This window comes from Rhinatrema bivittatum, chromosome 14, assembly GCF_901001135.1.
Source record: "Rhinatrema bivittatum chromosome 14, aRhiBiv1.1, whole genome shotgun sequence".
NCBI classification, from domain to species: domain Eukaryota; kingdom Metazoa; phylum Chordata; class Amphibia; order Gymnophiona; family Rhinatrematidae; genus Rhinatrema; species Rhinatrema bivittatum.
Genome location: NC_042628.1, coordinates 36,363,854 through 36,376,191, shown reverse-complemented (window position 1 = coordinate 36,376,191; position 12,338 = coordinate 36,363,854). Strand labels below are relative to the sequence as shown.

At 41.5% G+C, this 12,338-nt stretch overlaps 1 protein-coding gene across 1 annotated transcript in view; it reads left to right on the top strand.

The window, feature by feature from the left end:
• The window catches only part of CCDC78 (coiled-coil domain containing 78), a 131,044-nt gene that overhangs the window by 74,267 nt on the left and 44,439 nt on the right, over window positions 1–12,338 (top strand). Inside the window, exons 12-15 of the mRNA XM_029577285.1 lie at window positions 2,503–2,676; window positions 4,993–5,043; window positions 9,416–9,504; window positions 10,706–10,784. Coding sequence (XP_029433145.1) covers window positions 2,503–2,676; window positions 4,993–5,043; window positions 9,416–9,504; window positions 10,706–10,784 — 393 coding nt within the window. The remainder of the gene's footprint in view (window positions 1–2,502; window positions 2,677–4,992; window positions 5,044–9,415; window positions 9,505–10,705; window positions 10,785–12,338) is intronic.

Below are 12,338 nucleotides of genomic sequence, written 5' to 3'. Positions count from 1 at the left end.
GAGACCACTGTTCTGTTCGTAGGTGTCACGTAGAATGTCAAAGTGGCCCCTAACCCCCTACACTCTTACCTAATCCCCACCTCGAGTTACTAGGTGGGCCTACCATAGGGATACAAATATCTACCTATGGGCCATGGCATTATGGCCAGTCTCTCTCTCTCTCTCTCTCTCTCTCTCTCTCTCTCTCTCTCTCCCCCTCCCCTCCCCCCCATGTCTGTGACCATTAACAGTGGTCCCCCAGTGGTTGAATACAGGAAATACAACAGGTCGGCCCTTATTGCAGAATCTGAAAAGGGTATCACAATTTGTGCTAACTTTGCTCTTCACACAGGTAATTAGCACAAATTGCGATAAATGCTATATTAGCATAAAACACACCCCTTTTGCTATCGCATGCGGTACTTACCGCATTTTGATAAATCCAGGTCATAGTTTGTTATAAATGTTTAATTGTTACATGTGATGAATCATGTCCAGGTCATTCTCAGCTTTGAGTACAAAACTATCTTTAAACTTGTAACTTTAGTGATGCGTTATTTAATAAAAAACTACACCCTTAGTGAATCCTGCAGTGCGTGTGTGGGTGTTTGATTGTTCGTGCTTTGCCCTGCCCTGGCATTTTATTCTATTCCCCCTTCTCTTTTTTAAACGCTTGTTTAAAGAGCCAGGTCTTTAAACTTTTTCTAAAGGTTTTGCAGTCTCTTTGTAATCTTAACTTCAAGGGCATGGAGTTCCATAGTATGGGTTCTGCCAATGATAGTGCCCTTTCTCTTACTTGTGTTAGTCTTGCAGTTTTGACTGATGGGATAGTTAGCAGTTCTTTGTTTGCTGATCTTAGGTTCCTGTTAGGGATGTGTACACGAAGGGCTGTGTTTAACCAGTCTGCGTTATCATTATGTATTAATTTATGTATGGTGCACAGTGTTTTGTAATGTATTCTTTGTTCAATGGGCAGCCAGTGTAATTCAGCCAGTGTATCAGTGATATGTTCTCTTTTACTTTTGCCGGTTAAAACTCTTGCAGCGGTGTTTTGTAAAATTTGTAATGGTCTTAGTGAGGTGTATGGTAGACCTATTAGAAGGGCATTACAGTAGTCAGTGCTTGCAAATATCAATGCTTGTAGTACTGATCGAAAGTTGGCGGTGGTTAGAAGTGGTTTGAGTCTTCTGAGGACCATGAGTTTAGCGTATCCTTCCTTTACTTTTAGGGTTATATGTTGTTTTAAGCTTAGTTCTGAGTCAATAATTACTCCTAGATTGCGTACTTTCTCTACTAGCATTAATTGTTGGTTGTTTTTGAGTGTGATAGGGCTCTGTTTGATTTCCATATTTTTCCGTTCTAGGTGTAGGAATTCTGTCTTCTCTGTATTGATTACTAATTCCATTTGGTTTAGGAGCTGTTTGTTGATATCTACATACATATTGGCTAAGTTTAATGTTTTTTCAATTGTATCGTCAATGGGTAAAATTAATTGGATATCATCAGCGTATATATAGTGTGTAATTCCCAAACCAGCTAGCAGGTGACATAGTGGTAGCAGGTATATGTTGAATAGTGTGGCAGATAGGGTGGATCCCTGTGGTACTCCTGTTTGAAGGTTTATTTTTTTTGATGTAGCATCTTTAATTTGAACTTGAAAATATCTGTTATTAAGGAATGATCTAAACCACTTGATTGTTGTGTTATTTAAACCTATTTCTTCTAGTCTATTTAAAAGTATGGCATGATTTACAGTGTCAAAAGCCACTGACAGGTCTAGCATCACTAGGATGTAATGTTTACCATTGTCGAATCCTCTCATAATGTTATCTGTCAGCGCAAGCAGAAGTGTCTCTGTGCTATAGTGTTTTCGAAAGCCATGTTGTGAAGGATATTTATTTATTTATTTATTTATATATACCGACATTCGATCTCAATTGAGATATCACACCGGTTTACATTCAGGTACTGTATTTCTCTATCCCCAGAGGGCTTACAATCTAAGTTTTTGTACCTGAGGCAATGGATATAGGATGTTATTGCTATCTAGGTGATCGGCTAGTTGTTTTTGTATAGTTTTTTCTATTAATTTTGCAATTAATATTGCAAAGATTAGTACCATCTCAGAAATGTGGCACAAATCCAGCTGCTCAGTTTTTAAAGTATGTTTATGCTTATGTTACCATCTGCAGCAACCTGCTTATGACTTTTGTGCTCCATTCCAGTGAGGTCACAATAGGTGTTTGCAGCACAGTCACTGCCACGCAAGGTATATATAAATAGTCTGACATCAATACATAAATCATATAGGTAAACTAGGTGAGAGGAAGCTTCCTTTATAGAAGAACCTCCAGTCTGTGTGGATGGAGACGGGAGGAAGGTGGTGACAATGACAATTCTGACATATAGAACTCAATCAGATTACTTCCTCTATCCATTTCATAAACTGCACCTATCTTTATGACTAAACACTGTAATGTTGAATTCCTAACATAAATCTGTATGTTTGCATGGGCCTTGCAGGTTATGAAGAACGATGAGCTGAGCATGGAACTTCTGAATATGGCCAACACCAAGCGTACTTTCCAGCCACAGCAAGACACCTATTTGCAGTCCCAAACTCTTGTCAATGAGGCCACAGCTGAACTTGAGAGAGTTCGTGCCATGGTCAACCGCCTGTCTGCCCGCAAAATTAAGGTATGTATCAGGAAGCCTCAGCCCAGGACTCAGCTGGTAGAAACTACAAGCTTGATCTTCTTTACCTGAATATATATATTTGCAATAGGATTTGCAGTCATGCTGAGGAGCAGCTGGGCCAGGATATCCCTCTCATCCAGGTTCGATGAGAGTAACTGTGTAAGGCATCCCTCACAGTAAGACTTTACAGGATCATCTTGTCCCAGAGATGCTTAGTGGGAATGGCTGAGCAAGCACCTTTCATTTATTTATTTATTTATTTATTTAGAGTTTTTCTATACTGGCATTCGCGATGGGAATCGCATCATGCCGGTTTACAATTAACAAGGTGTGACAAACTAATATAATAAGAACATTAACAGGTGCTAAAAGAGAAAGTAGCAGTTACAATAAAACAGGGACATAATACAACTTGGTACGGTGAAGAGGCAGTAGAAGTTTAACAGAGTAAAAAGTCAGCCAATTTAAGGAGATCGTAAAGTTAATGCATTGGCAAGGTTGTTGATTACACTGATGGGTGATCAGAGTTGATTAAGGTGAAATAAGTTTCAGATGGTGTCAGGAAAGGCTTTCATAAATAACCAGGTTTTAAGTCTTTTCCTAAATGTTGGAAGGCAGGGTTCTTGTCTCAGATCTGGTGGAATGGAGTTCCATAGAGTAGGTCCTGCCGTGGAGAATGCCCTGTCTCTGAGAGTTATATGCTGATAGGTTTTGGAAGGAGGAACTTGTAGTGAATCTCTATAGGACTCCCTGATCGGTCTGGCTGAGGTATGTTTTTTAAATGGAATTTGAAGGTTAAGCGGAGAGAGTTGATGGATAGCTTTGTAGATGGTGGTAATGGACTTATATAAGATTCTAAAGTGAACTGGCAGCCAGTGTAAGTCTTTGAGAATAGGAGAGATGTGGTCTCTTCTTCTTGTGTTTGTCAATATTCTGGCCGCCGTGTTCTGAACCATCTGGAGGGGTTTAGTGTGAGAAGACGGGAGACCTAATAGAATGGAGTTGCAATAATCTAACTTAGAGAAGATTATTGATTGCAGGACTGTTCTGTAGTCATGGGAGTGGAAAAGTGGTTTAATCCTTTTTAAGACGTGAAGTTTATGAAAGCAGTCCTTGGTAGTTTGATTAATAAATGCTTTTAAGTTTAGCCGATTATCAGTGATGGCTCCTAGGTCTCTTACTTGTGATGTTTGAAAGCTGGTTGGTGGATTTGCAAAGAGGTTACTGTTTTCTGGCGAAATTAGAAGTTCGCTTTTTGAAGAATTTAGGATTAGATTTAGACTGGAGAGCAGGTTGTCTATTTTTAGAAGGCAATTTTCCCAGAGTTTGATAGTTTTTGTGAGGGATTCTTTGATGGGGATGACGATCTGGACGTCATCCGCGTATAGAAAGTATTTGAGGTTCAGTTTGGTTAATAGTTGACATAGGGGGAGGAGGTAAATGTTAAAGAGCATGGGAGAAAAGGAGGAGCCCTGCGGAACTCCTAGCATGGAAGGATAAAACTGAGATTCTTTGTTGTGTATTTTGACCTTGTATCCTCTGTTCCCCAGGAAAGATTTGAACCAGGCAAGAGCAGAGCCAGTTATTCCAATGTTCGCTAGTTGATTAAGGAGGAGGGAGTGATTAACAGTATCAAAGGCGGCCATGAGTTATTGTTATTGAGCAAACATCTTTTAGGCAGAGGAATATACTCAGTGAGAATTCCTGGGCAAACATTTTCATTACAGCTGTGCTTAGCAAAAATAGCTAGGCAAGGGTGCCCCTCAAGCTCCTGCTCAGTCAGAGTAGCCAAGTACCTCTTATGACTAAACTCAGTGGGAGCACTTTGATAGGGACACCCTCAGAGCTCTACCCAGTAGGAGCAGCTAAACAAGAATCCTTCTCATAATAAAGCTTAGCAGGAGTACCCCTCAAAACCATGCACATTCATAGTGTTAGATAAAGCTATTCTAGCAGCTGGGCTCAGTGAGATCAGTTGGACAAGAGACAAGCTATAGACTTAACAACTATCAAGGGTATAATCATACAGCTATAGTGGGTTTAGGGGCAGTAGCTGGGAAAGGAACCTTGCATTTCAAGGCTCATTGGAATGATGAGTTTGAATGCCTTTCAAGCCTCTTTTCTGCAAATTTTTACTACAAACTTAGTGTAAGCCAATATGGTTCCATCCTGAGGAGATTTAGAAAATAGACAAAATGTGAAATGTTCAATACACCTAAAACAAGTACTTTTGCTCATAAAATCTGGCCCGTGCATGATATTCAAGTGTGCTAGAAAACTGACCAACATTTTGGGATTTTTTTGTTATTGAACCAGCCAGAAGATGTTGTGGCCTCTGAACATGAACGTCGGAAACTGGAGAAAAATGTGAGTATAGCCATCAAAGGCTTCAATTATTTTCTTATAATTAAACCAATCCATTTGATAATATCTCCCTTTCCTTGCTGAGGACAGTGGTAGGAAAAAGATTGAGAGGTCAGGAAAAAGACTTTAAGACTGGGGAGCTGGTGTTGATTTACATTTGGGAATTTATATACTTATCTATCCAAAGTGTCAGGAAAGCTGCCAGTTGCTCAAGAGCACATGGTTTAGAGTAATGTATCTTCTAAGAATACAGTTAAATCAAGGAAGTCAGATTATCCTAATAGTAAAGACTTCAAGGATGTCCAGTTGAAGAGCAGACAAATATAAATGCTTCCAAATTGCCTGAATCAACTGCTAACAATAAACAAGAGGCTAATAAGAATGTAATAACCCCCAAAGATTTAACTGTCTCTATGCAAATGCTAGAAGTCTAAAACTTTAAATTGCAGAGTTAAGGCACTAACTGAAGATACAGGCATAAAAGGCATCTGAGAGATCTGGTAGAAAAAAGATAACCATGGGACACTGTAATACCAGGGTACAACATGGTGAAATTTAAACTTGCCTGTTCATTTCCTTTCCTTTAGTCCTGCCAGACCAGTTCAAACAAGTGGGTTATGAGCCCTCCATGCCAGTAGATGGAGACAGACAAAAAAGTTCAAAGCTGACTTCACTCCCTCTACAGGGTTTTAGTGCTACCTTCAGCTCTTCAGTATTCTGTCAAAGCTAAGACAAATGAATGCTATTGTTTGTTTTGGTTTTCATATCGTTACCATAACCAAAACTTTGGTGGTCTCAAGAGTGTCAAGTCAAAACATTTTTCTGTACGATGATGGTGTTGGCCATGTGAGCTGCTGTTAGGTACTGCAGGGGAACTCCATTCCAGACCAAATCTGACTCACCAGGATACCTTAGGGCTACTATATTCCCTCAGATTTTTCATATTGGCTAATGGCAGTACACTAATTGTTGCCACCCGGGCTGCCTTCTCTTGAGCTAGAGGCCAGGATTTCTGGAGTGCTAGATGGCTGACTATGGCCCTGGCTCTCACCCTAGACCTCGACCCAATGGTTCTCCACTAGGCCTCCTACCTCACTTCAACTCACCTGGATCATAATTCCCTTCCTACTCTATAAAGCTCCTACCTATGGTGCAAAATAATCATGAAGGAGACTGCAAATCCATTCCCTGAAGGGGACAACTATGAAAAGCCACCTGCTCAGACTCCTAACCTCCAAAGAGAGAGGGAAACTAATATGACTTGGCAAACAGCAAGCAGGCTACAAAGATCACAACAGCAATATCAGGTGCAATTACTACTAGTTAAGGCTTTTTATCATGCCAAGCTTTGTAATAGGGCATTCTCTAGGGTCATCCCCAAGATGTGGAATGAGCTGCCTTTATCACTTAGGGGAGAAGAGGATCTGTTAAAATTTCACAAGAAATTAAAGATTTGGGTAGTGACTAAAGATGACAACTAAAGAAGGGTCTTTGGAAATAGCCAGGCTGAGCTATTCTGTATTTCATTTTTATCTTATGTGTATTACAGATGTTGAATGTTTTGTTGATTGTTTTTATTTGATTGTTGTACAATACCTTGAACAATTTATTTAAATTGATAAGGCGGTATATAAATAATTTTTAAATAAATAAATAAACCTTTATTATTTATTTAATTTGATTGACCGCTAATGAATCAAAGTTATCAAAGCCTTGTAGCACTGGATATCACCCTGAGGGGAGTGTGAATTGAGTAAGTCGCATGTAAATCTGCATCCAAGGTACATCCTTCAGGTCCCTTGCCCTGAGGTCTGTGACCTGCAGAACATGGAAATGGGAGATCTGGGCAGCAGGAGTAAGGCCTTCATCCCTTGAAGCCTAAGACCATAAGACTGCTTTCTACTTTAGATATGAAAGGGCTTCTCTATGTGCCAAAGACTAGTCAAGACTAATTGCTGTTCAGGATAATCAGCCTAGGGACTCTACATCTGCATAATCCTTACTGTTGCTGAACATCTTTCCTACTCTGACTAAAGGAGGAACCAGAGTCCTTCCCTGCATAGGAAGGCCTTTACAATGCCTTGTTCAGCAGGAACCTCTTGTCAAGGTTAGCACAAAGCCTGATAGATGTTGATAATAGATTTAGGATAATGCATGTGAGAAATATCTGGTAGTTTCTCACAGGACAAGCAGGATGGTAGTCTTCACATATGGGTGACGTCAGTGGACGGAGCCCTGCTACGGAAAAGCTTTCTGTCAAAGTTTCTATAAAGCTTTGACTGACGCTGGCACTGTATATACATTTGAAATTCCATCTTTTTCCAAGCATGGCCTCAAGACAGGTTATAAACAAAACATTTAAATCAAGCCATTACAGTACATTGATTGAAATCATTTATAATCACAGTTGAATCAAATTACAGTCAGAACAGCATTGAGAGTCCAGGGGTGTATAACTTATAATCCTTTATCGAAAGTTCAGGTGGTTAAGTCAGAAAGACTGAAGGTCTCCGTTGGGAAATCTACAGGAAGAGTTGACTGAAAAGCCATACCTTAGCTTTTTTTTCCTGAAAGTAAGGTAGCATGGGTCAGGCCTAGGGGTAGAGAGAGGTAGCTTGTTCCAACTTTCTGGTGCATAACAGTTAAAAGCACAAAGTCTTGTATAGGATAATCTGGGAAAAGTCTATTTGGAGGATCGGAGATCTCTTGAGCGAGCATATGAGAAAAGAAGTTGGGAGAGATACTCGGGAGCTTGTTTGTTCCTGCACTGGAAAACAAAGGGTCTTGAATTTTATTCTGCTTTTGACCGGGAGCCAGTGACGTTGATGCAGTATTGGTTTTATGCATTCAGTTGCCTTAGACCCTACTAAAATTCTTTAGGAGCTGGAAGTGCTTCAGATTGTATTGAATACCGTTAGCTAGAGTGTTGCAGTAGTTAATTTGGTTGATGATTAACCCAGTTCACGAGTAGCCAGATTGTGTTTATCAAAGTAGTTGCACAGTTGGCATATCCAACATAAATGCATAAAGGAGATTCTTACAACCATAAAGGTGAATTTTTAAACATGCTCCAACATTGGGGGATGTGTGAATATGTCAGGCCGGCTCGTGCCAAGCAGATTGTAAAAGCCGCCGGGATACACACGTACATGCCGCTGGGTGCACAAAGGAAAAGATTCCAAAAGGGGTGGGGCATGGGAGTTCCGGGAATTAAACTTGAAATGTGCGCATACTTACAAGAACAGGCGCGCGCTGGGGTCCCCTGCCATGTAACTTTCCTTCTGCTATGGATGGCGTGTAAGTAGTAAAACAAGAAAATATAGGCAGATCAGCAGGGTTTTAAAGGTCAAGGCTAACAAGTGAAGGGAGGCTATTAAACTAGGGGGGTTTGGAAGCCCTATCCCTTAACTGGGTGAACTGGGAATGAACTGGGAAAACAGCCAATTACACGGCACACATGGCTTTTAAAATCCCCCCACTTTATGCGGTAGAAACTGCATTTGCGCGCATAGGAGCACATCCATTTACAATTGCGTGCACATGTGCACGCGGTCAGGCTATTTTATAATGTTTGAGCATATACACGTCCCTGGGTGCAGGTGACTAATGTGTGCACATGTGCGCCCATGCGATGCTATGAAAGTTACCGTCTTAGAGATGTGAGTTTCCATCATGAGGTTATGATTTAGTTGAGTTCCTAGACTTCATGCTGACTTCTTATAGTGTAGAGGGGCACCTGGCAGGGAAGGTAAGCTTAGTAGGCGAAGACCTTGCAGCCTGAGCCAGAGCTCTGATTTGAAGGGTTTTGAGTTTGTGGTTACTAAGCTATAGAGCTACTGCGGTAAGACAATCACTGAAATTGGCAACGGATGCAGTTTGACCCAATCCCATTTTGATGGAAAGTTGGATGTCATCTGCAAATAAGTGGCAATGAATAAGGCATGCATGTAAGAGGGTGAGCATATTTCTCAAAGATGAAAAATCACTGTATGATAGGGGAAGAAATTAGAGGAATTATTGTTTTGCACCATGGATTATTATATCTGGATCCAGGAATTTCTCCTCCTACCAATCTTCTCTCATCTTCCTCGCCACAATTTTTGCCTTTTGCAGCAACCTTATGCAGCCAAGGAACCATGGATTCCTGTAGACACCAGAGAATGCCATATGAAAATGACCCATAGACGCAGATTATGAGAAAAGCCTTGGTGATCAGTCCCCAGGGGTCATAAGAGAGCAATGACTGGTATCTCTCGGTCTTGGGATCTGCGAGTGCTGTCTCCACAATAACCCACGTCCCTGCTGTTTCACAGTTCTTGATAAGAACTTCCATTTAGCTTTTTTATGTAACTGATGTTTTATCCTTGTCTCACAGTTGCTGGGCAACCAGGATCAAATAAAAGAAGAGATTGAGCAGATGAAGAAGACACATGATACACAGCAACAGAAGCTGGAAGAAAGAGTGTGAGTGTTCACATGGAACCCAGGGCTGAGACACTATGATGGGGCCTGACAGAGGAAGACTTACAGCTCAGATCTGAGATCCTGTCACAAGGACAGAAGGAGCAAGAGTTTGAAGGTTGCACACAAAGGAGTGAATTTCAAAGAGTTACATACATAGGACCCGATATTGAAAGCACGTTCAATACTATTTAGCTGGATAAATGGGACTTATGCAGTTAAGTAGTGGCCACTGAATATGCGCCAACATTCAGCAGTTGCCGCTTAGTTATATGTCCCTTATAAAGCTAAAAAATTGGCCGCATAAGTTGTTGGCAGACAGTGGGTGGATTGGGGTGGAGCAAGTTAGCCATACGACTTACGTGGCTAACTGTTAAAATTCAGATTTAGCTGCATAAATTTTACGGCTAAACTTATACATGCCATAGAGCAGGTCTAGCCTTAGCTGGTTAGACTTCTCTGGCTAAGCACAGTTATATGCGTATATTCAGCGGCATAGCTGTGCCACTGAATATACATCATAACTTAGCCAGATAAGTTCTAATTGGCTATGTTACCTAACTGGCCAGTTTTGAATATTGACCGTAGTAAAATTAGCATATACGCACATAATTACCATCTACTTGCATACATATTATTTTATAAACATCAAAAATGATAATAGGTGAAAGTTCAACCATCAAATATGAATGGCCAATGAAAAGAGGAAGGACATCAAAGTTCAAACAGTGTCCAAAATGTTCAAGATTTTATTGTATTCAAGGCAAGCAAAAAGTTCAAATTGTCAGCATCAAGCCAAATCATTCATATCAAAGATTTCACAGTCCCCTTATACAGGCCGTGTTTCGAAAAGACTGCATCAAGAGGGAGCCTAACAAAACAGTGAAAATTAAAATTAAAAAAACAAACAGTTCAAAACAAGGACATGTACATCTGGGAATAGACAAATGTATATATATATAAAATTAAATATTAAACATGAACCAATGTGAAGGGGAAATTATATAATGCTGTCTGTAATCAAATATGTCTATGCATGGTAGAGAATTTTTATTAGTAAAAGCATTCATGAAAAATATTTAAATATTTAAAGGAGTTTTCTATAATTGTTTCAAAATTTGTTTCTAAAGTACAGCCACTGGGACTCTTCATGGTCAATCCTTATTATAGGCATAAATCATCTTCTGTGTATTTGTTTTTGCAGGGTGGTGATGGGGAAAGAGCTGCAAGAGGCCAAGAGAGCCATTCGTAACACTCAACACAAGATAGCAGAGCAGTCAGCGGTAAGAGTGCTGGTGCTTCCAATATCATAGTGAGACTTGGGCTGGGAGTTTTGTCAGGCTGCCTGGTTTGTATTGCCTGAGTGAAGGATCACTACTGTCTGTGTTGGGTAACAGATGGTATCTTTGTGGAGCAAGATAAAGATAAGAAAAAATGACATAATAAGTCAGAAACCTGATCACGGTGACTTGGGCAAAACTATACTGCTTGTTCACCAGGAACCTTTGAACCATACCATGGTGATGCATTCACATGTGTTGATCTGTGTTACCAAACAGGCCATGTTATTGTTTACTATGAAATGAAAAGAATTCCATTGAAAATCAACCACAAAAGTGGTCACATTGGCAAAGTGAGTAATATCAAGAATAGAAACGCTAAAAACTTGCAATTTGGGAGGATAACTTTCAAACAAATGTACATGGTGGTCATATACCCTGGTATATGGCTGCCATCAGATCTACGCAAGTATTTTATAAACTATGCATATGATATACGCACGGTATATAAAATACTCATTTCCTGAACATACCCAGATCAGTCCAGAGAAGTGGGTTGTGTATCCCTACCAGCAGGTTGCTGGGCTTGATGGACCCTTGGTCTGACCCAGTATGGCATTTTCTTATGTTCTTATGTTCTTAGCAGGTGGAGTCAGAGAGCAAAACTTTGGGCACTGCCATATATACGAGAGTGCCACCTGCAGTCCCTCAGTTTTTCTCTGACTCCAGCAGATGGTAGAGATGCACCTGCAGTCTTAGATTTTTTCAGTTTAGATAGATTTTTTCTCAGGTTTTTTTTCCGTCAGGTTTACTTCCTGAGATGTTAGGCACCTTCATGGGCCATCCCTCAGTCGAAGCCGGGTGTCCGGGGGGGTGTCTGTGTCTCGCCTGTTCCCGCTCGGGGTGTGATGGCCAGGGGCTCCTGGGTTCTCTCCCCCGTAGCTGCTCTGAAGCTGCTCCCTTGACCCCTGCACAAATGGACTCTGTAAAGTTTTATTAAAAAAAAAAGTTTACTTTCAGTTTTGAACCGGCTGAGGTAAGGAGTCTGCATCAGGGGGGCCGTCCTTGCGGCTGGTCGGGGAGTGTGTCAGCTTCTTCGCTGCAGTTTCCCTCGGCCTCTGGAGCTCCGGCTGGCCTTAAGAGGGAAGGGGTGAGTGAATTTATTCAACCTCGCAGTTGGCGCGGCTCAGAGCAAGCAACAGCGCAGCGGGGTTGAAATGGGCTGGCCTGCCCTTTCTCGTCACGCCACCGGCAGCGCATGCTTTTTCGACTGCGGCCCTTCCCCCTGCTTGGCCTTAAGACCACGTGGCTACGCGGTCCCTACGTCTATTGTTACCTTCGCCGGCAGCCTTTTTCCTGGCCACTGGCCTTTCCCTTTCAGCCTCAATCACTGCGTGGCTGCGCAGTGATTAATGGGACCCTGCTCCAAAGCAGCTGCCTGCTGCGTGTGTGGAGCGCACGGACAGACATTAGATTCCGCCACCCTCTGCCCAGCCTGCGCCTCAGGGATGGAGGGATCGTCGGAGCCAGTGTCTCCTCCCCGGGGGGGGGGGAGGT